The 26,164-nt window shown below is 64.3% G+C and overlaps 6 protein-coding genes across 7 annotated transcripts; 2 read left to right on the plus strand and 4 right to left on the minus strand.

Moving 5' to 3' along the window:
* Positions 1 to 768: 768 nt before the first annotated feature.
* Positions 769 to 6,842, minus strand: CDHR4 (cadherin related family member 4). Its single transcript, XM_066327041.1, has 20 exons — positions 6,714 to 6,842; positions 6,304 to 6,324; positions 5,973 to 6,169; positions 5,738 to 5,900; positions 5,573 to 5,658; positions 5,361 to 5,456; positions 4,830 to 4,933; positions 4,621 to 4,757; positions 4,381 to 4,546; positions 4,148 to 4,298; positions 3,754 to 3,856; positions 3,363 to 3,578; positions 3,146 to 3,282; positions 2,925 to 3,072; positions 2,649 to 2,851; positions 2,430 to 2,569; positions 2,315 to 2,352; positions 1,261 to 1,307; positions 1,137 to 1,167; positions 769 to 1,001 (listed from the first exon to the last, which is right to left on the minus strand). The coding sequence occupies exons 1-20, from the start codon at positions 6,763 to 6,765 to the stop codon at positions 946 to 948; spliced, it is 2,292 nt and encodes a 763-aa protein (XP_066183138.1). The 5' UTR covers positions 6,766 to 6,842; the 3' UTR covers positions 769 to 945.
* A 651-nt stretch (positions 6,843 to 7,493) lies between these two features.
* Positions 7,494 to 9,784, plus strand: INKA1 (inka box actin regulator 1). Its single transcript, XM_066327040.1, has 2 exons — positions 7,494 to 7,579; positions 8,858 to 9,784. The coding sequence occupies exons 1-2, from the start codon at positions 7,541 to 7,543 to the stop codon at positions 9,725 to 9,727; spliced, it is 909 nt and encodes a 302-aa protein (XP_066183137.1). The 5' UTR covers positions 7,494 to 7,540; the 3' UTR covers positions 9,728 to 9,784.
* Positions 9,785 to 9,868: 84 nt separating this feature from the next.
* Positions 9,869 to 18,142, minus strand: UBA7 (ubiquitin like modifier activating enzyme 7). The gene is made up of 24 exons (XM_066327039.1): positions 18,075 to 18,142; positions 17,756 to 17,921; positions 16,888 to 17,022; positions 16,714 to 16,820; positions 16,440 to 16,530; positions 16,186 to 16,327; positions 15,981 to 16,078; positions 15,736 to 15,882; positions 15,497 to 15,655; positions 15,236 to 15,343; positions 15,076 to 15,156; positions 14,839 to 14,991; positions 14,585 to 14,750; positions 14,311 to 14,507; positions 14,019 to 14,083; positions 13,687 to 13,861; positions 13,500 to 13,574; positions 12,956 to 13,145; positions 12,693 to 12,802; positions 12,519 to 12,605; positions 12,251 to 12,442; positions 10,518 to 10,619; positions 10,339 to 10,439; positions 9,869 to 10,045 (listed from the first exon to the last, which is right to left on the minus strand). The coding sequence occupies exons 1-24, from the start codon at positions 18,113 to 18,115 to the stop codon at positions 9,919 to 9,921; spliced, it is 3,015 nt and encodes a 1,004-aa protein (XP_066183136.1). The 5' UTR covers positions 18,116 to 18,142; the 3' UTR covers positions 9,869 to 9,918.
* A 176-nt stretch (positions 18,143 to 18,318) lies between these two features.
* On the plus strand, positions 18,319 to 19,270 carry TCTA (T cell leukemia translocation altered). Its single transcript, XM_066327045.1, has 2 exons — positions 18,319 to 18,720; positions 19,169 to 19,270. Exons 1-2 carry the CDS (start codon positions 18,389 to 18,391, stop codon positions 19,212 to 19,214), a joined length of 378 nt encoding a protein of 125 aa, XP_066183142.1. The 5' UTR covers positions 18,319 to 18,388; the 3' UTR covers positions 19,215 to 19,270.
* A 52-nt stretch (positions 19,271 to 19,322) lies between these two features.
* Positions 19,323 to 21,434, minus strand: AMT (aminomethyltransferase). Its single transcript, XM_066327042.1, is given in 9 exon segments — positions 19,323 to 19,558; positions 19,666 to 19,821; positions 19,933 to 20,113; positions 20,203 to 20,348; positions 20,470 to 20,548; positions 20,716 to 20,847; positions 20,958 to 21,038; positions 21,118 to 21,390; positions 21,393 to 21,434. Coding segments are annotated over 9 exon segments (1,269 nt in total). The 3' UTR covers positions 19,323 to 19,379.
* A 122-nt stretch (positions 21,435 to 21,556) lies between these two features.
* NICN1 (nicolin 1, tubulin polyglutamylase complex subunit) lies at positions 21,557 to 25,216 on the minus strand. Of its 2 annotated transcripts, XM_066327043.1 has the most exons (6): positions 25,047 to 25,216; positions 24,320 to 24,493; positions 23,919 to 24,032; positions 23,495 to 23,566; positions 22,025 to 22,129; positions 21,557 to 21,885 (listed from the first exon to the last, which is right to left on the minus strand). In XM_066327043.1, exons 1-6 carry the CDS (start codon positions 25,209 to 25,211, stop codon positions 21,844 to 21,846), a joined length of 672 nt encoding a protein of 223 aa, XP_066183140.1. In that variant the 5' UTR covers positions 25,212 to 25,216; the 3' UTR covers positions 21,557 to 21,843. The 2 variants fall into 2 exon arrangements, with proteins under 2 accessions (XP_066183140.1, XP_066183141.1); XM_066327044.1 differs by lacking the exon at positions 22,025 to 22,129.
* Positions 25,217 to 26,164: the final 948 nt, after the last annotated feature.

A 26,164-nucleotide genomic window follows, 5' to 3' on the forward strand; every position in this document is an offset into this window, starting at 1 on the left:
TAAACTCCCGAACGGTCACGGTTCCGGTGTGTTCAGGGCAAAAGGGACCCTCAGGCAAAGTCACACACAGAGTGACCCTCTCTCACTGTGAAATTTCACGGCTGGCCCCTGTTCCCCTTCCCTCGCCTTAGTCACCTACTCCCCAGATTACTCTCTTCGCTCTTATCCTGCCAGCGCTTCATTTCCCGAGGAGCTGCCAGGGAGGCGTCCCGTGACGCACCCCTTTGAAATTCAAATAACCAGTTTTCCGCCTCCCGCTGACGCCTTTACAGTCTCCCGCCGCTCCCAGCTTCTCCTGCGGCGTCCCGCTCACCTGCACCCACGCTAATTCACTTTTCCTCCCAATTATCAACCCATCCCCTCTGCGGACCAGCTGCTCATCTCACCCCGTTTGCGCCTGCGAGCGCTTTAACAAAGCAGAGCTTGAGGGAGGACACAAGACTCGGGGCAAAAATTGCTCAAATTACCCGTGGCTGGGTTTTCTTGCCCCAGATAACCTCCCTGTGGAGGACTGCCCCGGCTGGGTCACATCCAGAGGCTACAGAGGTGCTTCTGTAACCGAAGCCGGCTTGGCCAAAGCTCTCGTAATGTTTTTCACAGTGCCAAGCGCAGGGCCAATTCTTGTCCTGGGTCACGCTACTTACATCGCTGACGAAACAGTGCTAATGACCACCACAGCAGGACAGCCACCACTAGCACTGCCCGGCAACGAGACTCCCTAAGGCAATTACAGCAGCGTGTGCAATCTCTGACACCATTTATTAGGTCTAGACAGGCTGAGGTGGCTCATGGTCTGGCTGCACCCCATGTGAAGCAGTTTGGCCACAAAGGATGGGGTCGCCTTCTCGGAGTCCACACCAGCTGTCTGCCAGTGACCAGTGCTCTGCCCAGCACTGCCCATATGGAGCTGTGGGTCACAAGCAGCGCCTCGTCAAGCCAAGCCCGTCAGATCCAGCGCCAAGCCCCGGTCACGCTGTTGAAGAAATGGTGCCTGCGGGTGCCTGAGATGGAGGCAGCACTCAGTCATTGCCACGCGGGCCTGGCCCTCATCTCTCCTGTCCCCAGACCCCTCTGCCTGGGGGAGACAACCTAAGGCTGCTGTTGGGGGTGCTGGGGCTGTGGGACAGGGCACTCACGTGGGTCCTGAGCACGGCCATCACACTGCCCCTGTGTGGAGGAGAGACAGGAGAGGCTGCTGAGGGCCACAGAGCTCTTCCTGCCCCCCTGGCATGGCACTCACCCTCGCTGCCACACACTTACTGGGCTGCTGGCATGTGGGTCTCCCTGTTCCTCTTTGCCCCGCCACGCTCCACCACATCCCCGGAGCTGCAGAAGGAAGAGGGGAAGAGAGGGAATGCTGTCAGTGATGGGCTGCTGGCCTCAACCCCAAGAGATGCTGCTGGGAGCAGCCAGGTTTTGCCCTGCCGGACAGGTTTTGCCCTGCCAGCTGCACCCTGTCAAGCCCATCATCCACCTACCTAATTGTCCCCTGGCACAGAAGGGGACTGTGACAGGGCTGTGCTCCCCCAAGCCACCACCACCTTTCACCAGTGCCTGAGCACCAAGCAGGTCTGCCACCACCTCTGCTTGTTTCCCCACATGCTGGCATGCATCACTCTTGTGCTAGGAGGATGCTGTGCTGGGGGAGCTGCCAAGGCTACCCAGAGGAGCTGAGCCTGGGTCTTCTCCCTTGCATAGTCATTACCACCCCAGTGGCACCAAGGACTGTGTCCACAAACCTTACCAATGAATCTGCATCCAGCTATGCATCACCTTGGGGTAGTGATGCCACTGGAGGCATTACCCATGAGCTTGCATGTCTCCCCCTTGCTGTGCAGACACTTGGCACAGGCTGGTCTCCTCAGGCACTCTCCTCTGTCACCTGCCACTATCACTGATCCTCCAGGGGTTGTGCAGCCTGCTCACATCCTCCCTGGGAGCTTTCCCTGACAAAGGGGGCTCACCCCTGCTAAACACGGGGTCCCCTGGTGAGCTGCAGTGACCTCAGCCCTAGTGCCAGGACCCAGCCTTGCAGTAGGCATTGGTACCAGCACTGTGCCATCCCACCCTGTCCACTGCAGTTTGTGCCCCAGCCTTGCCACTGACATCACTGTCTACTGGCCAAATTGCTCTCTCTGCTCCAATAGCTCCCATCAGGGCTGCACCCTTGCCCTGGGCAGAGAGAGCTCCCTGGCACAGCAAGCCATAGCCAAATGCAGAGTATATATTAAACATACCCCACGTGCTGTGTCTCCCTGGCTACCTGTGAGGACAATACAACTGCCAGTATGACCATCCTGGCTCTGTAGCACACACCTCTTGGCTAGGAACAGCTTGCCAGGGGCCCGGTTGCTGTGGGAGGAGCAGAGGCAGCCATGAACCCTTGGCCTTGCTCACTGTGCCATGCCGTGAGGCAGGCTGGGGCTCACCTGCACAGCAGGTTCCGGGCCAGGCAGCCCAGGGTGGCCACCAGCAGGGCACCAGAGACGGTCAGCACGGCTACAAACCAGGCCGGTGGGTGCCACACTGCCTCTGTCTGCATGACAACCAGCGGCTCCCTCTGCAGCGTCTGCGGAGGCAGTGGGGTGAGGAGCCGTGGGAGGCCCAGTGGACCGTGCAGCACCAGCTGGTCAGTGGACTCTACTCACCGTGTGCTGGGTGGTGGCGCTGGGTGGCACCGGGGTGCTTCGGGGGGTGACGTGCACGACCACTGCCACCACGCTGCTGAGGCGGCGGGCCGCAGAGCCGCCCCACACCTCCACCACTAGGACAAAGGGGCGAGGCGAGGCTCGGTCATTGGGGAGGTAGACAAGGGTGTTCCCTTCCAGCCGAAAGCGCCCATCTTCATTGCCTGGACGAGAGGGTCTGCTCAGTGTTACACCACGGCGAGGGCTGGTTTGCGCCGTGGCCTGGCCGCTCCTCACCTCCAACAATGGTGTAAGTCAGCGCGGCGCTGTCGGGGCCGCTGCGGCACGCCAGGCGGGTGACAGGCTGGCGGCTGCCCGGGGACCCAGCCGTGATCCGCAGCTCCTGCACGTCGGGGATGCACACCGGCCGCGGGTCCGGCACAGCCTGCAGGGGGAAGCGGTAGGGCACCCACAGTCCTCTCACCCACCACAGCTCACCCGGCGGGCTACCCTCACACCTGCAGGCGCACAGACACGTCACACAGACGGCTCTGCCTCTTCCTGGGGTCCAGGTCATTGTGTGTGTCCGTCAGCCGCACCACCAGCCTGTAATTCTGCTGCTGGGAGTCCAGGGATCCCACCACGAGGATCTCACCTGTGGGAAGGCATGAGCTGCTGGGAACCGGTAGGTGCCATAGGGTGTGGCGAGGGCTGGGGAAGGGACCGACTGGTCACCAGTGCGCCTGTCGATGGAGAAGGGCTGTGCAGAGCCAGAGCCCCCCTCCAGGCTGTACTCGAGGCTGTTCAGGGGGTAGTCTCTGTCAGTGCCAGCCACACGCCCCACGATGCTGCCAAAAGCTGCTGTCTCTGGCACGGTGAAGGTGGCACTGTTGGGGCACGCCGGTCTAAATTCGTTCACAGGTGTCACCGTCACAAGCACAGGCACACGGGCTGTGTGGCACACAGGTGCTTAGCCATGCCGCCACCACCCCACAGCCTGTGCCAGGCTGGGTGACACGAAACAGAGGCACTAGCCCTGGGGTGGGCATCTCTGCGGCAGCACGGAAGGAATGTTTCCTCTGTGATCTGCTGGTTTGGGGATTGGGAAAGGGACATCAGCACTCACTGCTCTGTCGTGGCTTCCCTTCCACTGTCACTACAATGGTGGCCGTGAACTGGAAGCCCAGAGCACTCATGGCCTCAGAGTCATAGTCCAGGGTGGTGTTGACCTGCCAGGCCACGAGGGGAATGTCAGGCAGAGCCGAGGTGCTCTGCAAAGCTCAGATGCCCCACAAAGCCAGAGTATCCCACAAAGCCAGGGTGTCCCACAAAGCTGCGATGCCAGGGGAGAAGGAGGGAGCAAGCACAGAGAATGAGCAGGCCTTGGGGAGCAGGGAGCCCTGAGGAGCCCTGACCCAGAACCTGGCATGACAGCACGTGTCACAGGGTCCCACTTGTCCCACTCGGCTTGGGGGTCTGAGCTTGCTATCCACCTGGGCACTGCCCATGGCCCCACTCACCTTCAGCTGTGGCCCCTCCATGCAGAAGTGGGAGAGGGAGGAAGGAGGCCCCTCAAGAGCATAGTGCAGACACCTATCAGTGCTGGTGGAGTCGGTGCACCTCAGTCTCACCAAGGTGCTGCCGGGGGACACAGTTTCAGGCACCTGGGACCTGTGACAGGGCAGCCAGCAGCTCAGGCTCTGTCCCTGGGTGCAGCAGAGTCCTGCACCCCCCACTCTCCCCTGAACCATACACAAAGATGGCTGGGACACATCTTGGTGCCCAATGGTCTGTCTCCTGCACAGTGATATTGACCGTGGTGGTGGCGTGGTCCTCGGGGTGAAGCGCGTTGTAAGCCCGGATGAGGAGGTGGGCACGGGTCACCTCCAGCCGGCGGGTGCTGCGGATCTCACCTGTCACTGTGGGAGGAGCCATGGCCTCACACTGGGCACAAGGACAGGGTGTCCATGGGGATCCCCACTGCCCTGCTCACCCTCATCAATGGTGAAGAGTTCAGGAGCCACAGGAGCAAGGATGGTATAGCGGACATTGTCACCTCTGGCACGGACCTGTGTGACCACCTCCCAGGGGCCAATGCCTTCTGTCACTGTCACAGCCTGGTGTGGCTCACTGCGGGTGAGGTGGGCCTTGTGACACAGCCTGGTGCCACCAGCACCCCCCTCCTGGCCCAACCCGACTCACGGGAAGGTGATGCGGGGATGGCATGATGGCAGCACCTCCACCTTTACAGCCCCACTGCAGTTGTGCCCATGACGATCTGTCACCTCAATCTCCAACCTGAATGTCTATGGGGTGGCACCGAGGCAGCTGTGGGACAGCTCTGAGTGGCACCAGTAATGGGGATGGGGATAGGGATAGTGATGAGGCTACTAATAGGGACAGGGACAGGAATTGCAATGGGATGGGAACAGAAACAGGGACAGAACAGAACAGAAAAAGGAGAGAGGGGAAAGCATGAGAAATAGGGCTTGGAGCAGGAACAGAGATGGAAAGAGGTGTGGAGATGGAGACTAGAATGGGCAGGAATACAGACAGGGATGAGGATGTGGAGACAGGACTCAAGATACAGAAAGGGGATGGAGAACTTGTGGGTCCAGGGGTAGACAGGGGCCTAATGGGAAGAGCAGGATGTGGAGAGCTGTGGCCGGGGAGGGACTGAGCCCTGGTGGACTGAGAGGCGGCTGTGACCAGCCTGGGGCTGCTGGTGCCCACCTGGATGTCCTTGCAGGGGTCAAAACCATTGTCAGGTGCCAGCACCAGGCCTCGGCGAGTGAGCTTGAGCGGTGTGTCGTGGTTTCGTAGCCAGAACTGCAGAAAGGAGGGAGATGGGAAGCCCTGTCCCACTCCTCCATCCCCGGGGTTCTGCAGTCTCCAAGGCCGCTCCCTCCTGTGGGGGTGTGGCCCTCCAGGGAACTACCACTCACCTTACGTCCACCAAGAGGCTGTGGCAGCACTGCATACAGGGGTGTCCGGGGCGCCACATCCGCCAGCACCCGCACCACATCACCCTCTGGAGCACAGCACAACTGTGGGAGCTTGGTGCTGACTGGCACCCACAGCCCCCACTGCCCTGTGCCCCTGCCTCCTACCTGCACTGGCAAAGGGGCTGTCACAGCGCAGCACATGCCCTGGTGTCACTCGGACAGAGAGCCGTTCTTCCACCTCATCCTCACCAGGACAAGCAGCCCTCAGGACCAGTGTGTACTGGTTCACCTGGCGGGCATCGAGCTCTGCACCAGCAGCCAGTGTCACCTGCCATGGGGACACAGTCACTCAGCAGGGTGCCTACCGGCTCCTGCTCCACTCCCTGTTCCCCAGTCACACCTCTGCCTGGAATGTGGTGGCATCCATGGGGTCAGAGCTGATGGTGATGGAGTTGAAGGGGTGGTTGGGCTCGATGCTATCCAGGGTGACATTGGGACTGCCGCTTGAGTTGCTGCAGGACACGGTCACCTCAGCAACGCGGGTGCCTGGCACTGTGTCCTCACTCAGGGTCACCACACGTGGCAAGTCAGGCAGGACTGGTGGGAGACCCCAGGGACCACTGATGGCTCATCCAGCTGTGCTTATGGAGCTCTGCTCCTGCACCTAAGCACCGATGCAGGTACAGGTTTCCCTGCCAGGCACAGCTGGGTCCAAACCACCCCAGTCTTACCTGTTGCTCTGGTGAAAGTCCCTGCAAAGAGGAGAGTGTCACCCCAGCCTGCCAGGTATGTCCTGCCAGTGCCCTGGGGAGGCCCCAGAATTCCCTCTGTGAGATGCTCTGATGAAACCCCAGCGGTGTCTGGATATGCCACAGTGGTGTCCAAAAGAAGCCCCAGTAACATCCTGGCAAGGCTGAGGACACTCTGAGGACACTTGGGCAATGCCCTGAGCATGCTCGTGCGATGCCCCCTCCCCGCCTCAACCCAGCCAGGCAGCTGCCGATCCCTCTGCCCATCCTGGGGTCAGCCCCAGGAATATGGGAGCAACTGAGGAGAGCCTCTTCCCTGTCCGCTTCCTCTCAGTCATCCACCCAGGATCTGGCAAAGGGTGCCCCGAACACTATGACCTTGGAGCACCTACCTGGGGCACAGAGGCTGAGGAGGAGGAAGGTGAGGTGGCCGTGCATGCCCATGGCTCGCTGGGTGTTTGGGACAAGCTGCAGCCGGTTGCCAGGGGTGCTGGGCACCACCCCGGCCCGGCGTCACGCTATCCTTTCCCACCCGCGGTGGCCCTCCCGGCCAGGGGAGGGACAGGGCACGGCTCCAGTGCCCCAGCTCTGCACGCCGCCCCTCCCAGCCCCTCACCACTCGCAGCTCCGTGCGGCTTGGCTGCCACCGCACGCTGCTTCACCACGCGACACGCTCGGGAACCGAGAAAATTAGCTGGGAGGTAATTTTTGGCCGTATTCTCGTTCATTTGCAAACCAGTGCCGCTTCTCCCGGGATCCCCATTAAGCGCTATTAGTTGCCAATTAACGGGCGCTGCGGCCAGGGTCACTCTTCCCTTCCCTCCTCCAGCGCCCGGCCCGGCTCTGGCCCGGTGGCGGGAGGTGCCGAGGGGGCTGCCCTCGCTGCCGCCGGGGCATGCCGGGCTGCGGGACCCCCGGTGCCCGAGGTGCCGTCGGCCGGGACACACATCCCGCCCGGCCCGGCGGTGCCCGGCGCGGGGCCCCGGGGCGGCGGGGAGGGGTCCGTGGGCGGGGCGGGGCCCCGGGGCGGCGGTGCCGGTGCGGGCCGGGCTCACGTTACAGCGGCCCCATTGGCCGGGGCGGGGCCGCCGGGCAGCGCCGGGAGGCGGCGGGCACGGCCGGGCGCTCCGTCCGCTGTAGCTGCTGCTGCTGCTCCGGCACCGGCACCGGCGGCACTGGGAGCAGAGCCGGGACCGGCGCCGGGGGAGCAGGACCGGGCATGCACAACGCCCGCCCGGACGAGCTCGGCGCCGACCGGGTGAGTGCCGCCGCGGGCACTGGGAGGGAATGAGACGGGGACCACCGTGCCTTACACCCCGCTGCACCGGGACATCCGGGCGCTGCTGGTGACATCAGGGCCGTGACATTACACGCGAGGCCGAAGGTGGCGCGGGGGACGTGGGCGTCCGGTGGGACACTGGTGGTGTGTGGGCACGGGTGGCCAGCGGCCACACTGTCCAGCTGTCAAGGTGCCAGCGGCACCGTCCCCGCGGAGCTGCCACTCGCCTGGGTTGCCCCACGGGAGGGCGGTGACAGGGTGGCCTTTCGGCTTTCCTGTGCCTGCCACATGCTTATCCAGCACCTCAGAACCGGCTGCCCCAGTGTTCCCGGCCAGCGGCGGGACTGGGCGGCTCGGAGTGGTGGCACTTTGCCACTCGGGCTGGATGAGAGGGTCTCAGCCAGAGGGGAGGGGGACAGGGATTGGGACGGGGACGTGGAGAGGGAGAAGGACAGTCCTGCCAGCCGCTCTGTCAGGGCCAGCCAGAGGGGACAGATTTATCGGTCTTGGAAGCAATCCCTCCTGCACACTCAGCTTTCCGCGACTCCAGCGCGGAAAGGAAAGCGGACGTAACACCCTGCTTTTGGGTTCAGACAATAGGAATTCAAGAGCGAGGAGCGGCCCGGCTGCGGGAGCCAGGAGTCCCTTCCAGCGCCCGCCCGGCGCTGCTCCGTTCGGCCCTGGCTGCCTTGGTCCCCTGTATTCCCCGGCGTTTGGGGGGGCCCAGGCCTTGGCTGCACCCTGACGTCACTTGGGGCGTCCCCAGCTGGAGGGCACAGGGTGGGTGGGTGGCCCCGCCAACGCACGGGGGGAGAGCCCTACCCCACCACCCGCAGATGGCCCCGTGCCACCGAGTGGGACTTTGCTGGAGGGATGTCCCGGTTGCCTCCCCACCGAGAAGGGGGTACTCGACGGGCTGTCGGGGGGGGGGGCAATGGAGCACCCGCTTCTACGTGCCGTGGCTCTCTGTCATTTCCCGCAGGCACGGCCAGGGCTGGGTGCCTGCTGGCTCACCCGACAAGCCGCTGCACGCCGGCCGGCTCCGCGCAGGAGCCGCAGGAAAGCGGGGCCCGGGGCTGCAGGCAAGCCGGGACCTGCGCCCCGCTCTCCGCACCCTGCTGCACGCCCATTGGGCCAGCAAAGCCCCCCCCGAGCCGGGGCGGAGGACGCGGGGTGCCGAGGAGGGTGGCATGGGGGATCTTGGCGCTGGCTGGGGGCAGTGGCGACAACCGTGCTGATGTGCCCTTTTCCCTGCAGTGGTGCCGGCGGGACGCGGGGCCGACGCTGCGGGCGCACATGCCCGGCACGCGGCAGGCACCGCACCACCCCGGAAAGGCGCCGGGGCCGGCTCCCCGTGCCCCGCGCCCCGGCTCGGCGGCAGACTCGGCCTGCAGCCTGGATCCCGCTGCCGAGGAGGAGGAGGGGGGAGGCCCGGCCGCTCGCTCCCCCCCGGCCAGCGAGCGCAGCTTGGAGTTCGACTCGGGGTACTCGGAGGCGTCGGGGGGCACGTGGAGGGAAGAGGAGGTGCCCGTGCGGCGCCGGCACCTGCTGCCCTGCCAACGGGCACACCGGCTCTCCGCCGGCCCCGCCGCCCCACCGGCCGCCCCCGCCCGCCGCGTCCGCCCCAAATCCACTTCGGACGCCTGTCTGGAGCAGTGGCGAGCCCTGGAGCCCGCCGACACGCAGGACTGGACCGTAGCACTGCTGTCGCAGAGCCGGAACCGGCAGCCTCTGGTGCTGGGTGACAACTGCTTCGCCGACCTGGTGGAGAACTGGATGGACCTGCCCGAGGTGGGCGCCGAACCGCGCCGCCGAGCCCCTGCCGAGCCCTCCCGGCGGCTGGCCAAGCCCCCCGCCTTCCTGCTCAGTCTCTCGGGAAACGTACGCCGCAAGCTGGCCAACATGGCCCGGCCTCGGGGGGCCGACGGTGCGCGGCCGGGGAGCCGCGATGCCACCAAGCGTTTCTCCTGCCCGCTGGGGCTGGGGGGACAACCCAAGGGCGCCTGCTTCCACCAGTCCCACAGCAACATTGCCCAGCTGGCCACGGACTTCCACCGCTTTACTGCCTTGATGAACAGCCGCAGCCGCCAGCCCATCATCTGCAACGACGTTATCGGCTACATTTAGCCCTGCTGCTGCGGTCCGCACCCCCACCCTGTAAATAAACCCCCGTTTTGTACGGTCTGGGCGCCGCAGCGTTTATCAAAGGGAGTGCCTATGCCCCGACTCTGGGCAGGGGCAAGCAGGGTTTTTTTGCAATGAGGGCCATTGCAGCCTGCAGCTTTTATTGCATGGGGCAGGAGGTGTTTGCCCCTTGCTTAAGGTAGGGAACACAGGAGAGGGGGACGGGCATCTTCAGCCTCAGCATCCTCTCCTTCACATATATACAGCAGCTCCAGGTGCTGCTGCTGTGGCATCCTGGCATCCTCCAAGTTCTCTGATAGCCTGTAGCAGGGAAAGGGGGTTTTACAGGCACTGGCTTTACCCCAAGGCTGGCTGAGAGCTCCAGGGGTGCCTTGGGCCCCTCAGGGGTGTCCGGCCAGGCTGGTGGGATGCAGAGGCCAGGAGCAAGGGGCTGGGCCAGGGTCCCGCCACGGGAAGTGCTGCCGGCAGGATGTTTATCCAGCAGCTGGCTGGGAGCTGCACTGCAGCTGGAGTAGCTCAGGATTGAGGCAGTGGGGGCTGGAAGCGCCCCCCCCACCCCGCGGCAGGATTGGGCCCTGGAGCCGGGGACCTACCTCTGTGCTTGCTGCCGGACCCGTGTCTTTGCATCTGCCTTGCTGTCATAGAGCACACTGTCGCCACACAGGAGCATGGTCACGGTCCAGCCATGTGTGCTCTGCAAGAGGTGGGTGTCAGGGTCTGGTCCTGCATCCCCCAGGGTGACCTGCCTGAGTCCTGACAGCGTTGGGCTCACCTGCAGCCAGTCCAGCACCTCCTGCACTGTCATCGCCTGCCCATCTGCGCCGACTGCCTGCATCTCCAGCCGGTCCCAGGAGTTCCACTCCCGCCCGCCGTACTGCCAGGGGGTAGCAACCAGCACTGGTACCCCATATCCTGGCTGCCCAGCCCCATGGGGCAGGGACTGGTGCAGCACAAGTGCTGGGGGACATCAGGGCAGGCAAATGGGCAGGGTGATGGGGGCACCACAGTGGTGCACGGGCAATGGGGGACACAACTATCCCCCCAGCACTGCTGGGGTCGACTTCAAGGGTCAGTGTCAGTGGGGGGCCGGCACTGCCCCTCGCCCCGGGCCAGGACAGGCGCACAAAAGACCATTGAAGCGCTGCCCAACCCCACACAATCACCTCTTCTCATGCCTGTGGCCCCACAACCCCTGCTCCAGCCCAAGGAGGCCAGTGTGGTGCCAAGCCTGGGGCCAAGTGCCGGACATGGCCCCACGCAGTCTGGCAGGGCCACACGGCCATCTGCCCTCGCTGCAGGCAGCGCCAGTACTGCCTGCCTGGCCCCAGCCCCACTCGGGAGGGGTGCTCACTCCTGGTCACTCTCCCTCCTGCTTTCTGTTGCCTTCTCACCTCCGCCTTCTGCTGCCTGCACTTATCCCACTGGTGGAGAGAAGGGCTTAACCCCATCCTCACCGGGCCAACAAGTGCTCAAGACAGAGGGGAAACCATGGCCTGGTCCTCCACAAACAAAGTACATTGCTCTGGCCCTGGGAAGCATATTCCAGAGGACAAGGCTGCCCCACAGTGTGGGCTCCCCAGGTCCCCATGAGGACATAGGTCACACCAAGCAGGCCTTGGGGTTCCCACCAGAGCCAAGCAGCTGGGTGTGAAATGTCACGCCAGGTGTCCTTGCTCTGGGACATGGAGGTGTCAGGCGCTGCTGCAGGGCCCTGAGGGCCAGATCCAGCAGCATCCTCCATCCAGGGATGATGCCAACCCAGGGTCAGTACCGCCAGGATGACACAGGGCCGGGCATGGGGTTGGAGCGGGCCAGGGGCAGCCATCAGCCCGAAGTGGTGCTGCAGCCATAGCAAGGCAGCGGAGTGGCCTCCCTCCCCCTCTTCCTGCCCCCGGCCCTGGGCCCCCCGGGCCAATCTGGTTCCAATCGGCGCTTCCTGCCGTGCCGGAAGGGCTGCCTCGCACGCCATAAACCCCCAGACAAAGGCGCCTCTATAGCCCAGACGTTCCCAATCCGGCCATGCCCCCACCCCCGCTCTCCCTCCCTGGCTCCCCACCGCCGGGACCCCCGGCCCCGCTCCCCCGGGCGGCCCTTCCCGGCCCGGTGCCAGCTGCTCTGCGGCTGCTGCAGCTGCTTTCCATGAGCCAGATGAGTGCAGGGCCTCCCACCTCTGCCGGCGGGGCTCAGCACGGGGCCTGCCATGGGGCACTGGGGCTGCCTCAGCCCCGTGGGCACCCCAGAACATCACAGCTGGGCCTGAAGCTGGGCAAACAGGACAGCGTCTCAGTACTGGGGGGCAGCCAGGGGAAGGAGCTGGTTCCTCACTGCCTGGCAGCATCCCCAACCCACTGCAGCACCCGGATCCATTTCTGGAGTGCTATGGCCAGGGCTGCCCTTGCTACATGGCTACCTTCTTTCCCCTGGGTCCCCCTGACATTGTCCCTCGGCAGATGCCACTGGCCCCCGATGTCCCCCACCTGCACTTCCCCAGGAAGGGGATCCTACCCGGTAGGTGGGGGCTGGTGGGGGCTGGAAACGGAGCAGCAGGCAGACGGACAGGTTGATGTTGCTGTTGCGGTAGCAGCTGAGGTCCTGGCACTCCCACACCAGCTTGTAGACCTCCAGGCACGCCAGCCCGGCCACGGCTGCCGTGGTGGTGATGATGGCAGGCACAATCCGTCCAGCAATTCGCTTGCTCTGAGGACAGGAGGGGTGTCACCAGCTGCCCCAAACAGGACAGGGACTCCTGATCCTCACAGGCTGCCCCTCTCACCGTCAGCCAGCTGGCAGGGGAGATGCCATAATTCTCTGCACGCAGGTTGGACGCTGCTGTGATAAAGTCTATGTGGACATCGTTGTCCTGTGGGCAAGAGTGGGGGGACATCTGTATCCCATGGGGACATCAACCCCCCCAGGCTGAGCAGGGCCTCCTGCCTGGCTCTGCTACCTTCTCAAAGTGGATGGGCTCCATCAAGGGTGCTTGTGCCTCCTCAGCCCCCACCAGCTCCTGTCTCCACTGCACCAGGTCCTGGGTAAGCTCTGTCAGCCGCTTGTGATCTGGGAGTACAGGGACCCCTGGTGTGATACTCCTGCACTTGTGGCACTGCATGGGTGCCCCCACCTTGGTGTGGGTCATCTTGGGTGCGGGAGCAGGGACAAGAAGCCCCACCACCACCAGGCTGGACCCAGGAACATACCTGGGAACCTCACCTGTAGGAACTTGTGCCTCCTCTGTCAGTTCCTCTGTGAGGGGGATCTGGAGTCCTTCCTGGGGTGCAAAGGGTGGCAGGACCACATCACGGAGGATGGCCTGGATGGCCACCCGGTCCCTGCATGGTGGCACTCTGTATGTTTGGGCAAAGAGGTGGGCAGCCGCCACAATATAGTTCAGGTGGGTGTCCTGTGAAGTAGAACAGGGGTGGCTGTGGGGTGCCTTGATGGGGTGGTCCCACACAGCCAAAGGCTGCCAGCACTGCCCCAAGCTGGTAGAACTGCCTGGCTTTGTCCCAGAGTGGAGGTGGAGGAGCCTCTCCTCCTCCTTTGGCCACAAAGCATGTGCAAGCTGTCCCCTGCAGTGCCCTCACTGACTGGGGGACAGGGACAGACCCAGCCCAGAACCTGGCAACCCTGCACAGGCTGTGGCAGACGGAGCACAACTACAGTTCAGTATTTCCTGTATGCGCAGCACAGGCTTGGCTCTTCCTCTGCCCATACCATTCCCACACGGGGACTCCACAGCTCTCCCTGCACTCACATTGTCAGGGTTCAATGTCAGCGGATGGGGACAGCTCCTGTCCCCTGCCCAGAAGGGGACACCTGTGCTGGTTTCCTGCCACAGGGAGAGAAGAGTCAGGCCCAGGAATGTGTGCCCCTGGTTGCAGTGAGGTGGCCAGTGGAGGGAAGGGTGTGCAGGGGCGACAGCCCTGTGTAACTGGGCTCACATGCTCCGGGGGATAGGTGTGCAGCAGCTGGGTGATGGCATCGTGGTAGCAGCTCTGCCAGCGCTGGCATGCCCAGCGCACACAGTCTCGCCAGTCCCGCGGCCGCTCCTGCAGGCTGGCCCACACCTGCTCCAGGACCTTCCCTGACTCCTGCTGCTCCAGGAAAGCCGGGTCACTGCAAAACCAGGCAACTGCTGATACTGGCCTGAGAGTAATCCTGTGAGACATCTGGGTGGGATGTGGCAGTCTGGTACGCTCTCCCCGTTCCCAGCAGCACCCTGGCAGAGCTGGAAGCTCTTCTCCCAGTGTCACTACTCCCATAGCCCACTCACTCCATGAACTTGTTGACTTGTTCTGCAGGTAGCTGGAAAAGCCCCTCAAACTCATCACGGGCCCACTGTGGAGGAGAAACGGGTGTTGAGCACTGGAACCTCCCCCTTATGCCCCCAAGTTCAGCAGGAGGGGGAGGCTCTGGTAAGGCCAGCAACGGCACTCAGGCTTCCAGCAGGAAGCAGCTGGGGCCACATCCTGCCCACGGCCCACCACTGGAGGGGAAATGGGGAAGGAAGACAAAGGTCCCAGTGCCTCCTTGCTGGGTGGTGTAGCTGGGGCAGCTCAGCCTACCTGCAGTGTGTGCTGGATGGTGCGGGGGAAGTGCCGCAGGGTGCAGAGGGGGAAGGTGCCATCCCTGGGGGTGCTGGCTGGCCCCAGAGGCTTGGTCAGGGACGGTACCATGGCCAGCACATTCCCCTGTGTCCCCTCCGTGCCCGAGTCCAGCAGTGGTGTGTGGCAGTGGAGACAGCGTCTCTCCAAATAGCTGCCTGCAGGGAGCCAGGAGTGCTGGGGACCCAGGGAGCATGTCCAGGGGCCTCGCCCCCTTGCCCTTCATGGCACTCACGGGCCTCTATAGTGTCCAGAGCGCTGGCAACACCATCCAGGTGCTGGAAGAATTTGTCTGTGTAGAGAATCTCGGTGGCAGGTCCCACCTGGTTCTGGTGTGCTATCACTCTGACATCAGGGTTCATGCGCTGCACAGCTGCTGCGGCCACCACCGACTTTGACTCCTGCCAGAGCAGAGAGGGGGTGGGCTGCCCTAGGGAGCCCGTGGGACAGACAGGATACCCTCTGGGGGGAGCTCAGCCCCTGCCTCACCGATATATCTGCTGAGCGATAGAGAAACTGCCGATGGAGGTTGGAGAGGGCAACAGTGTCCATGTCAGTGACAATGAGTTCCCCATCCCCTGCCGCTAGCCCCATCATGGCGAAGTTCTTCAGCAGCTCGCAGCCGATGGCACCAGCTCCCACCTGCCAGGGCAGAGATGCTGCAGCTCCCCGCTTGCCAGCTGGATGCTCTGCAGCCTCCCAGTGCCATGGCCCCTACCCACTCACCACCAGGTACTTCTGGTGGCCCAGCTTCTCCTGGAAATTGGCCCCAAAGATGGCAATCTGGCCATCATAGCGAGAGCCTCTCTGCTGGGAAAAGGAGCTGCATGAGCTCAGCAACCACGGCACCCCAGGCAGCCGGGAGGGGCTGGACACGGGGACTCACCGGGGTACAGTCTGTCTCTGTCAGCTGCGCGGCCCCCGGCAGCGCCAGGCACTCCAGGGAGTCGAAGTACAACCACTGCTCCAGGGGCATGAACTTCCTAGTGATGGCCTGGGGCAAACTGCCTGTGGGCAGGGGTGTTCCCCCTCACCACGCCCCAGCCCTTCTGCCCGACCCGGCGTCCCCAGGCGGGCAGCAAGTGCCCTCTCGTGGCCACCAAACGCCACCGGACAGCCATGGCCAGCAGGATCCCTCCCCGCTCACCTTCAGCACCTCCTGGGCTGCCAGCGCCCCGAGCACAGAGGCCACGGGGCACAGGTCCCCCGCACTCACGCTGGCGAAGGCGCGCACGATGTCCTCATCCAGGAAACCCCGCTGTTCTCCCAGGCTCCGCGCCAGCTCCAGCACCCGCTCAGCATCCGCCTGCGGGCAGAGGGGAGAAGGCAGTCCCCGGCAGGGTGCTGGGCTTCGGCAGGGCCGGCAGGAGCAGGACAGGGACTCACCGGTGCCCTGGGCCGCGGCAGGCGGCCCTGCTCCCTGCGGAAAGCGTGAAGGGCCTGGAAGGCGACGTGCAGGCTGCGGCTGCGTGGCAGATTCTCAGGAATTGCCACCTGGATTTTGGGCTTCTCCAGTGCCCGGCACAGGGGCTCCTGCCGGCACAGCACCAGGGATTCGGTGAGAGCTTTCCTGGGGCCTGGCATGGCACAGCAGTACCCCAGCTTGGGTGGCAGCACCGAGAGGGACTTACGTGGGCACACTCCCGGCGCTGCTGCACCTGTGAAACCAGACCCCCACAGCGGTAGGGCGAGAAGGAGCTGGTGTCACCAATCTCCAGCCTGAAGTCATCTGGGCACATGAGGAGCACAGACATCACATCACGGTCACTGCCAAGGACCTAGTGAGTTCCTCAACCTTAAGTAGGGCAGCCAGGGAATTCCCCCTGGAATTCTCACCAAGCACATGCACAGGGATGGGCTCCTGGCCGTTCAGCTCTGTCATCCCCTGCACGCCAGAAAACGTCACCAGGTCACCATCACAGAAGAAACGGCCATAGCTGTTCTCTGTCCTCATGCATGTCACCACTGCTGGGTTGCCCTGAAAAGGGGAAGGCTACATGAGAGTGGGGCACTGAACTAGGGTGGCAGAGAGCCAGTGGAGGAGGCAACAACATTTTGGGGGATCCTGCAAGGGCTGCCCTCTCTCCTACCTGGGAGATGTGCTGCACAGCAGCAGACACTGGATCCCCTTCTTCTGGATCATCAACAACAAAGTGCTCCCCAAAGTCACAGAACAGCTGCCTGGAGAGGACCGATGGGATTTTGCCAGAGGAAGTGCCCCACCAAGCTGCCCCAGCACTGCCAGGTCCTGCCCAGACCAAGCAGCCCTGCCAGCATACTGGGGACATGAGCTGCAGCACAGGGCTGGGGGCTCTGGGGACAAGGTGACCCAGAGCCAGAGCAGGACTCCATGAGACCCCTTACCCTGCCAGCCCCTTGGTGTCAGCCACGATGAAGCAGATGCCATGGGCATGGCAGAAGTTTCCAACGCGGAGCTGCTCCTCCAGCAGGGACTCAGTCAGCACCACCACCTGTGCCAGGTCTGTCAGTGAGCACTGCCATCCCCGAGGTCCCCACGGCGCCGGGATGCAGGCTCACCTGGAAGGAGGCAAGGAAGGCCTCCGACAGCTCCCCGGTGTAAGCCTCGACCACCACACAGGGGTTCAGCTTGGCCAAGGCCTGCTGGGATGCCTTGGCACGGTTCTGGCCTAGATCACTCTCCCCCAGGAGGAACTGCAGAGTGGATAGACACATGGTGGGGGACCCTATGGGTCTGGGGTGCAGCTCACCACTGTGGGGTGCTCCACAGGCCCTGTCTGCACTGGTAAGGGAGCGTCTGCTAAGGACCTTACCTGTGACAGTGAAAGCCACCCTGTGCCTTAACAGCATCATCAACTTGTACCTGTTATTGGAAGCTCCTCACCCCAAACCCATACCTGCAAACAGGGATTCTCCCAACTGCACCTGCACCTATTATTGTGACATCCACCCACATCTGTACCTGTTACTAGGACTCCCACCTGAGTCTGCACCTGTACCAAGACCCTTGTCTGTAGCTGTATATGTTATGGGGCCTTCATGTCCATACCTGTACTTGTTACTGGGATTGCTGGCTGTACCCATTATGGGGATCCCTATCCATACTCGTACCTGGTACTGGAACCCCCACACGAGTCTGTACCCATTACTGGGACTCTTATCAATACCTTTATACATTATGGGGCCCCTCATCCATACCTGTTACGCTGGGACCTGTACACATACCCATACTCATTACTGGGACACTCACCCATACCTCTACCTGTTACTGGGATCCCTGTCTGTATCTATTATCAGAGTCCCTACCCATATCTGTAGCCTCTACCGGCATTCTCACTAGTTTCTGTTATGAGATCTTCACCGATACCTGTTACAATGAACTTCACCCGCACCTGTCACCAGCAGCCCCGCCCGGCCCCGCCGGTACCTGGTGGGTGCGGTCGGCGACGCAGACGGCACCGCAGTCGTGCAGGACGACGCGCCCGGTCCCCGCCAGCACCAGCGCCGTCGCCACCTGCGCTCCGGTGCCGCGCAGCCCCGACACCAGCACCGCCGAGCCGGGCAGCCGCCGCGCGCCGCCGCCCAGCACGTACCTGCGGGTACCGGCGGGAGCCGTCAGCGGGAGCCGTCAGCGGGAGCCGTCAGCGGGGGCCGGCACCGGGGGCCGGCACCGCTGCCCCGCACCGTGCCCCGCCCTGCCCCGATCCTGTGGCGCTCCCGTCCCCGGTGCCAGTCCCCGCACTCACAGCTGCCGCGAGTACCGCGACTCCTCTTCGCTTCCCGCCATGACGGCCCCACCCACTGACCGGGCGGCCCCGCCCCAGGGCGGAGCCAATTCCCTGAGGCCACGTCCCGACAGCGCAGGCTCGGCGGCGGCTACGGCGCAGGCCACGCCCCCAACTCAGCGCCCGAGGCCACGCCCAAGACCACGCCCCTCCCCGAGCCCAGGAGGCGCGCGAGGCCCCGCCCCCCGGTGTCCGTGCCGCGGCGGCGGTGAGGGCGGGCTGGCGAGCGGAGGCCCCGCCCCCTCCGGCAGCCTCGTCCCCGGTACGCCGCGGCCATGGCGGCGGTGGCGGCGGGCTGGCAGCCGCCGTGGCGGGCGCTGGCCGCGCTGGGCCGGGAGCTGGCGGCTGAGTGGGCGGCACAGGATGTGCGGGCCGCGCTGTGCCAGCTGCTGCTGCTCTGGCTGGGCATCAGCCTACTGGGCGTCCGCCTGGCCTGGCGTGCCTACGGCGGGGCGGTGGCCGCGCTCTGCTACCGGACCGGCCCCTCGAGCCGCCGCTCCCCCGGCACCGCTTCCGGGGCCTCGCCCGCCCGGCACCGCGCGCACTCCCTGTCCCCTGCCAGCCCGGCGGGACGCAACGGCGCCGCCGAGCGGCACTGCCCGCCCCGGTGAGTCCCGACCGCTACCGGGCCCAAAACCGCTGATTCCCCCGCTGACCCCCCGCGGGCCTGCCCGGCTTCCTCCACGTCCGGCCAGCGCTCTCGGAGCGCAACCCGGTGAGCAACCCCTGCCCAGTGTCCCACAGTGAGTGTCCCCCAGCTGCGCTCCTACACCAGTACAGCCCGGTGACTGCCCGCCTGCCCAGTAGGCTCCCCATGGGGGCCTCTGGGACGCCGGCCCCGGTCAGCCTCCCCAGCTGTGGCTTCTGACAAGTGCCCCCCAAGCTGTGCCCTCCGACCTTTGAGCCCCCTCCTCAACTGCACCTCAGACCAGTATGCTTCAATAAATGCCCCCCAGCCCTGCCCACCCCACACAGACGGGCGGGGGCCTGCCTCGGTGCTGGGGTGCCGTGCTCGGGGCTGTCCCAGCCATGCTCATGCTTCCTCTCTCTTGCAGGGATGGCCCAGCAGGCTCAGAGCCCATGAAGACACACTGGGAGTGAGCAGCACCAGGACTGCCAGCTGGGTACTGCCAACATCATTAAAAGTGCTGTGCCCACGTGCTGCTCCTTGTTTTATCACTGCCACCATCACCAGAGAGGAGACCGGGGGAACAAGACAGGGTGTTTATTTGGGCCAGGGCACTGTGCCTGCAGCATGTGCTGGCCTCACTTGGCCATGTAGTACTGGGTGGGCACGAAGGGCATCTTGGTGATGACAGCAGGGTGCTGCTTCTTCCGCACCTCGACGGTGAGCTCGGTGCCAGCCCGGCTATGTGCTGCCTCCACGTAGCCCATGGCGATGTTCTTGCCCAAGCAGGGTGATGGACATCCGCTGGTCACTGTGCCTGGGATGTGAGGATACAGGGAGTTGAGCAGGACCTGGCCAGCCCCTGTCCATGCCATGGCCACAGCTCAGGGTCATGCCTCTGCCAGCCCCACTGCCCCCACCTACCCACAGGCCTGCCTTCAGGACCCAGGATGGCCATGTGGGGCCGGATGGCAGGTCCCACCGACGTCAGCCCCACACGCCTGCGCCTCGGCTTATCTTTCACTTGTGCCATGATGACAGCAGCACCAGGGAAATCCATGGCCACACGCCGGCGCTTCCCTGTAGGGCAGAGATGGGTGAGGGGCGCTGATGCCTTACTGGTCCCCTTGTACCCACTGGGGACACCTTGCTGCTCTGCCTGCCCCAAGGAGGAGGTGGAGGTGGACATACCCAAGGTCCACATCAGCCCGGCCTCGGCAGGAGTGACAGTCTCATCGATGTCATTGCCATAGAGGCAGAGCCCGGCCTCCAGGCGCAGGCTGTCCCTGGCTGCCAGCCCTGCTAGCCACACATCGGGGACCCCCAGGAGCTGCTCGGCCAGCTCCACTGCCCGTGCCGCGGGCACTGAGATCTATGGTGGGACACAGGCAGGGTCAGTGGGGCACGACCTTCCCCTGCATTGGTAGCACAGCGGGAATGCTGGTGTAGTTCCCTGGGTACCTCCACACCATCCTCGCCGGTGTAACCGCAGCGTGTGACCCGGCAGCCCGCCACGCCGAAGACGGTTGTGGTGATGCTATTCATAAAGGAGAGCTTGGCCAGGTCATCTGACAGCCCTGCCTGCAGAACTCGTGCCATGGAGGGACCTGGGGAGGCAGGTGGCTGGAAGACAGCAGTGCCCAGGGAAGGGGGAGGAGGTGGGGAGGGCGGTGACACCCACTGGGAGAGTACCCAGAGGAGGGCAGGCCCATGTGGGGCCCCCACTACCTTGCAGAGCCAGCAGCGCGTTGTCTGACACCTCCAGGTGTACGTCACTGCCGGTGGCCTGCAGCTGTGCCGCTCTGTCCTGCCAGGGTAATAGCGGGCTGCTAGCACGGGGGCCAGGCCACTGCCAGCCCCGCACATGGCCACGGCCACGGCCACCTGACCCCGCGCAACATGCGTGTCACCAAAAGGCAGAAGGACACACTCCCATGCGTGTCCCCACCCCCCGGGGCTCAGGCAGCCCCATACCCTCAGGATGGCCAAGTCCTTGTCAGCACAGGCGGCGTTGGACACCACGTAGAGGTGATCTTCTGACGTGTTGGTGACGATGAGGTCATCTGTGATGCCGCCCTTCTCGTTGGTGAGCAGCGTCAGGGTGCCCTGCGGGACACGGCCCACTGAAGCATGGGCAAGCTGCCCGGGCCCTCCCAAGGCATCCCGGGGACCTCTGACCCCACTGGATGCCTGGTGCCCGCCCAAGTGCCCCGTACCTGTCCCGGCTTCAGCTCGGCGATGTCCCCCACTACCAGGCTCTCCATGAACCTGATGCGGTCCCGGCCGTACACCAGGGTCTGCAAGGGGCCGGGGGGGGCGTTTGTGAGGTGGTGCGGGTACCCCCCTGCCCCAGCCCCCTCATCCCGACCCCGCTACCTGCAGCATATGGGAGACGTCGAAGAGGGAGCAGTGGCGGCGAGTGTGCAGGTGTGACTGGAGGTGGCCCTGCCCGTAGTGCAGCGGAAGGGTCCAGCCGGCGAACGGCACCATCCGCCCGCCGCGGGCCCGATGCAGGGCATCCAGCGGCGTCTGCTTCAGCCCGTCCTCCCCGGCCCCAGTTCCCCCGGCCCCTCTCCGCGGCGCCGAGCCCGGGGGCCGGCGGGACAGAGCGGCGCGGCAGCCCGTCCGCAGCATCTTCCTCTTCCTCCTCCCTCCCGGCACGGCTCGGACCGGCCCCGGGGCGCCTGGGACATGGAGTCCGCCCGGCCCTGGCCCCGGCCCCCGCCCCCGGCCCGGCCCGCCCTCGGCACCGCCTCCCCGGGGCCGCCGGCACGGCCACCCCCATCCCCCAGAGACAGGCGGGCACAGGCAGGGACAACGTAGCAGCTTTTAGTGGTGACCCCTCCAGCACCCCCGCACCCCGCGGTCCCCCCGCACCCCCTTGCAGTGTCCGGGCTCTGCCCACGGGACGTGCCCAGGGGTCTCTGGAGTGGCAGGGCTGCCCCTCACTGCTAGACAGTGCAGACGGAGTCAGAGAAGGAACACAGGGAGGGCTTGGGACCGCCGCAGGGTCAGTGGCCGAGGCGGGAATGCAAGAGTCCGCTCGGGCCCCAGGAGCATGGAAGGGGCACTTCTCCCCAGCTGGCACCAGCACCAGTGGGCTCAGGTGTAGGAAAGCAGGTTGACATCGTAGCAGCCATCCACCTGGGGAAGAGAGCGACTGTCACTGCACAGCACCGCTGGGATACTCCAGCCCCATCCTGCTGGGAGCAGGCCCTCTGGGAGGGCTCCCGAGCCATGTGGCAAGGGCCGGGGTCCCTGTCAGCAGGGTGGTGGGACTCACGTCAAAGCGCCCAATGCGGGCAGCTGCCTGACGAGCCCGGATCACCTCTGTCAGCACCCACATTTGCTGGACCTCTGTCGACACCTTCTCCGGATCAGGGAGCTCCTGGAAAGAAGTGGGCACAATGCTGTGGAGTGGGGATGGGCCGGATGGGCTGGATGACCCCGGGTTTGGGCAGTGGTGTGGCTGGATGGCTGTGCCTCCTAGGGAGCTGGCACGTGACGGTGCCCACATTCCTGACCTGCTGGTGGTTTCCCAACGTGAGGTGAGCAGGGCCCCTTTCCAGGAAAACAAACCACTGGGGACATGGGTGAGCGACCCTGATCCCTGCGTGGGCTGTGGTACCGACACAGCCCATCTCTGCTGGCAGGTGGCCAGGATGACGACAGAAAGCTGACTGTTGGCTAATAATTAAAAACCTAATCGCACAGTCCAGAGTTTCCCAACAGCCTCACTATGCGATGCTCCCTGGGTTTGGGTGCAGAATCCCAGCCACAGGTGCTGGTTCACCCCAGTCCCTTTAGCCAGGTGGGACCTGTGGGCTCAGCAGCAGCTCTGCTGGCTGGGGCACAGCTGTCACAGGGGCACAGCTCTGTTGCACTGAGCTGAGGGGTGCCTCGTGGTGATGTTGGGAAAAGCCAATCTCAGAGCAACCTCTGGTGTCTGTCCCGGATACTCCTTACCAAGGGGAATGCGATCCAAGCAATTAGCAAAGGACGGGGGTGCCCTTCCCAAACTGTCACACAGCTGGGCAAGGATTGGGAACAGCAGCCTCACTGCTGGTGCAGTGTGAGCACCACTGCACGGAAGCCCAGTAGCAGAACTGCCCCTGCCGGTGTGGGCAGTGTGCCACCCTCCTGCAGGCAGCGCCTCCAGCTGATTCAGCAAGTTCTCATGGGTGAGACAGCTCCCATCCCGGCCCTGCTCTGCCCAGACTTTGTCCACCAAAGGCCACCAGCCAGGCAGATGTGGCTGGCAATCTGTAAACACGTGCCGTGGCTGAGAAGCCCCTCTACCCACATGCTGTCCTGGCTGGGCAATGTGTTCCCCACAGCAGAGTGCTGGGAACCAGCCCTGTCCTCACATGTCCCACCCACCCCTGAGCGATGCTGTTACCCACTGCTCCCACAGAGACGTTCTTGCTCCTGTCCCCATCCCATTGCACCCCACCTGTCAGGTGAGTGACACTGCACCCGCTTCTCCCTTGGGGATGTTCCTGTCCCCAGACTAGAGGGCAAATTGACTTAAGTGTCACCTCAAAAAGCACATCCCCATGGAGATATTTTTCTTCCTAGTACTTCAAACTACTTCCAGCACAAGGCGGGTTATTTCAGGGCTCCACAGCTATTCCTGGTGAAAGCCTGGAGCCAACAAGGTGGGCATGGGTCTGGCAGCCTCCCGAGGGATGCTCATGGCTGGCACCCCACAGAAGTCCCTCCTTCCCCCAGTACCTCAGCGGTGATTACTCACCCCATGCAGGCTGGCCGGCTGCTCTGGAGGGGTCAGCTGGGAGAGCCAGGAGGGAAAATCCTTCTGGGGACTCTGAAACAGATGCAGAGGGTGACACAGGGTGTTCCCAACCCTATCTGCATCCTTTACACCAGGCAGTGTGCCGGGGTTTAGACCCCACCCCGAGTGAAATTGCTATGGAAGTATTTTAATACCCTTGAAGAGAATTCTGTAGGGAATTCTGTGTTCTGAGCAGTTGTCAGAGCAGTCCCTTCCTCAGCACTACTGGAGCACAAGTGGTTCCAAATACCCCAGCAAAGGACAAGGGCCTGGACCCACATCCCTATTGTGTGTGCTCCCCAGAGCTGTAGGGGCAAATGCCAGGTATAGAGCTGGGGATAGTGGCATGTCTTGGCGCCCTGCTCATGCTCTGGCACCTGCTCACCTTCTGCCCAGGGGGAAAAATCTGCAGGTCTTCAATGGTGAAGTGGAGCCAGACTGGGGAGGGCTGTCGCAGGATGAACCGCATTGCCGTCACCTGGTCCACATCACACAGCATCTGCAGGGCAAGGGCCAGGGAGTGTAACCACAGGGGCTGGCACTAACTGGGGGCAGCTTTTGGGGTACCCTCCCAAAATCCCCAGGCCACCCCAGATGGAAGAAGCCCAAGGGAAGCATCGTCCTGTGAGGGCTGGCTGGGCTGAGCAGGGCACAGGGACCCTCGCAGCCGTGTCAGCGGGACATCAGCACTAGACCCCTGGACTGGGAGCTATCCTGGGAGGTGGGCGAAGAGTGGTGAGCCCTGGAGGGCTGGGTGATGCCACAGTCCCATCCGGACATGCTGACCTGGTGCCGGCGGAGGCAGAAGTAGTCCTGGGAGCCCTCCTCGGTGTGTGGGCAAGGCATCAGGCACAGGTCCCGCAGGCAGGTCACCCAGCGCTGGGACCCGCCAGGGCCGGGCCGCTGCACCCGCACACTCAGGAACGCCGTGTAGAAGTTCCTGAACACGATCTCCTGCACCTGCGGGACCGGCGACCTCAGCCCCACAACGGCACTTCCCCATAGCTGCACCGGCATCCTCCCCCTAGTACTGGGACGGGCACCTACAATCCCTCTTCCATACCGGGATCGACACGCCCCCATACCCCCACTAGCACAGCCCCATATCGGGCATCCCCCACTCTAGTGGGACGGGCACCGCATCCCCAGCATCCCGCCCAGGATCGGTAAGGGTGGTACCCAGCACCGGCATCTCCTCCGCCCCAGGACCGCTCCTCACGTCTTCCCCATACCGCCCACGGCCCACGGCATCCCTTCTGCCCTGGGACCGCCCCCGGCTTCCCCCCATACCGGCACCGGCATCCCCACCCAGCCCACCCCCGCTGCTGCCCCCGGCATCCCCTGTCCTGCCGCGGCCCCGACTCCCCCGACCCCGCACCGTCCCCGGCACGGGACCACCTCGGCACAACCCCTACGGTACCGCCCCTGGCATCCCCCCGTGACTCCACGGGACCACCCCGGTACCTCCCCCCCCCCCCCCGCCGGTACCGCGACGAGCGCGGGCCGCACTCACGTCGGCGGGGGCGCCGCGGGGAAAGCGAAGGTCGATGACGGCGACGCCGGGCCGTGCGGGCTCGGCACCCCCGGCCAGCTGGAGAGGGGCGGCGGGGCGGGGGGCGCAGGGCAGCGGGGAGCGGCCCGGCCCGCCGGGCAGAGCCGGCCCCGCCGCTCCCGACATGGCGGCGCCGCTCCGGGGCGGGGCCGAGCCGGGACACGGCGTCACCGCCCGCGGGCACCGGCAGGGGGCGCGCCCGCCCCGCCGCCGCGGAGGGAGAGGGGTCGGGCCCGGGGCCGCGCCGCCGCCCGGCGCCCCCCGCACCGGGACCACCCCAGCGCTTCCCCCAGACCGGCACCGGCACCCCCGCGCGGGTTTAGTTTTCGTGCGGCGAGGACATCGCGGCGCCGAGACCGGAGCCGGGGGTTGAGCCCTCCCGAGGCCACCCCAGCGCCCGGGCAGCGCCGTCCCGGAGCGGAGCGGCGGGTCCGGCCCCGGTGTGCGGGGTCAGCTTCCACCCGGGGCGCACACGGGCGGATCCCGGCTGGGGGTGCCGAGGTGGGGAGCAGAGGGGATAGGGACGGTACCGGTACCGTGGCAGGTCCCCCGGGGCCAGCCCGAGGGGGCTGAGCCCGTACAAACTGCTGGCAGCCGCACACCGGTTTGTAAGGTCTTTTTTTTTTAATAAAACAATTGGAGTCTGTATCAAAAATTTAGTAAAAAATTAGATTTGAGAGTTCACTGATTTTTTTAAACTATTAACTATTCCTGGCGCGCTTTTTTATTTTTATTTATTTTTTAAAATTATTTTTTCTTTTTAATCTTTTCCAACAGTATCCAGGCTGGAGTGCTGGCATGAGGCCACCCAGGCCATTCCTGCACAGTCCCAGAAGCAGTGGGGACAGAGAACACACCCTACTCTGGTCAGAACACCCCACAGGGAGGGGATTTTGCTTAAAATCGACACCCCTCCCTCCCAACCCCGGTGCTTCCTGGGAAGCAGAGAAGTTGCCGTGGCACGGGGCTCAGCTCATCCTTCCACGAGCATTCCCCGACACAGCACCCCCTACTCAGCCATGGGCACCCCAGGCCAGGCTGACCCAACTCATGACTATTTTATGATGCGTGAGAGAGAT

The sequence above is a fragment of the Sylvia atricapilla genome, chromosome 11 (genome assembly GCF_009819655.1).
Source record: "Sylvia atricapilla isolate bSylAtr1 chromosome 11, bSylAtr1.pri, whole genome shotgun sequence".
Taxonomy (NCBI): Eukaryota; Metazoa; Chordata; class Aves; order Passeriformes; family Sylviidae; genus Sylvia; species Sylvia atricapilla.

Excerpts from the sequence above, each read along its gene's own strand:
- CDHR4 (XM_066327041.1), bottom strand. The coding sequence starts at position 6,765 with ATGGGCATGCACGGCCACCTCACCTTCCTCCTCCTCAGCCTCTGTGCC. Across the intron at positions 5,659-5,737 it reads CAGCCCCTTTGCCAGTGCAG|AGGGTGATGTGGTGCGGGTG; the intron begins GTAGGAGGCAGG and ends GCTGTGCTCCAG. Across the intron at positions 3,857-4,147 it reads TGGAGGGGCCACAGCTGAAG|GTCAACACCACCCTGGACTA; the intron begins GTGAGTGGGGCC and ends GTGGCCTGGCAG.
- UBA7 (XM_066327039.1), bottom strand. The coding sequence starts at position 18,115 with ATGGCGGGAAGCGAAGAGGAGTCGCGGTACTCGCGGCAGCT. Across the intron at positions 16,079-16,185 it reads CATCCCTGTGCATGTGCTTG|ATGACTTCAGGCTGGAGATT; the intron begins GTGAGAATTCCA and ends TCATGTGCCCAG. Across the intron at positions 10,046-10,338 it reads GTCCGGCAGCAAGCACAGAG|GCTATCAGAGAACTTGGAGG; the intron begins GTAGGTCCCCGG and ends TCCCTGCTACAG.
- TCTA (XM_066327045.1), top strand. The coding sequence starts at position 18,389 with ATGGCGGCGGTGGCGGCGGGCTGGCAGCCGCCGTGGCGGGCGCTGGCC. Across the intron at positions 18,721-19,168 it reads GAGCGGCACTGCCCGCCCCG|GGATGGCCCAGCAGGCTCAG; the intron begins GTGAGTCCCGAC and ends TCTCTCTTGCAG.
- NICN1 (XM_066327043.1), bottom strand. The coding sequence starts at position 25,211 with ATGTCGGGAGCGGCGGGGCCGGCTCTGCCCGGCGGGCCGGGCCGCTCC. Across the intron at positions 22,130-23,494 it reads AGCCGGCCAGCCTGCATGGG|GAGCTCCCTGATCCGGAGAA; the intron begins GTGAGTAATCAC and ends ACTTCTTTCCAG. Across the intron at positions 21,886-22,024 it reads CCCGCATTGGGCGCTTTGAC|GTGGATGGCTGCTACGATGT; the intron begins GTGAGTCCCACC and ends TCTCTTCCCCAG.
- INKA1 (XM_066327040.1), top strand. The coding sequence starts at position 7,541 with ATGCACAACGCCCGCCCGGACGAGCTCGGCGCCGACCGG. Across the intron at positions 7,580-8,857 it reads ACGAGCTCGGCGCCGACCGG|TGGTGCCGGCGGGACGCGGG; the intron begins GTGAGTGCCGCC and ends TTTTCCCTGCAG.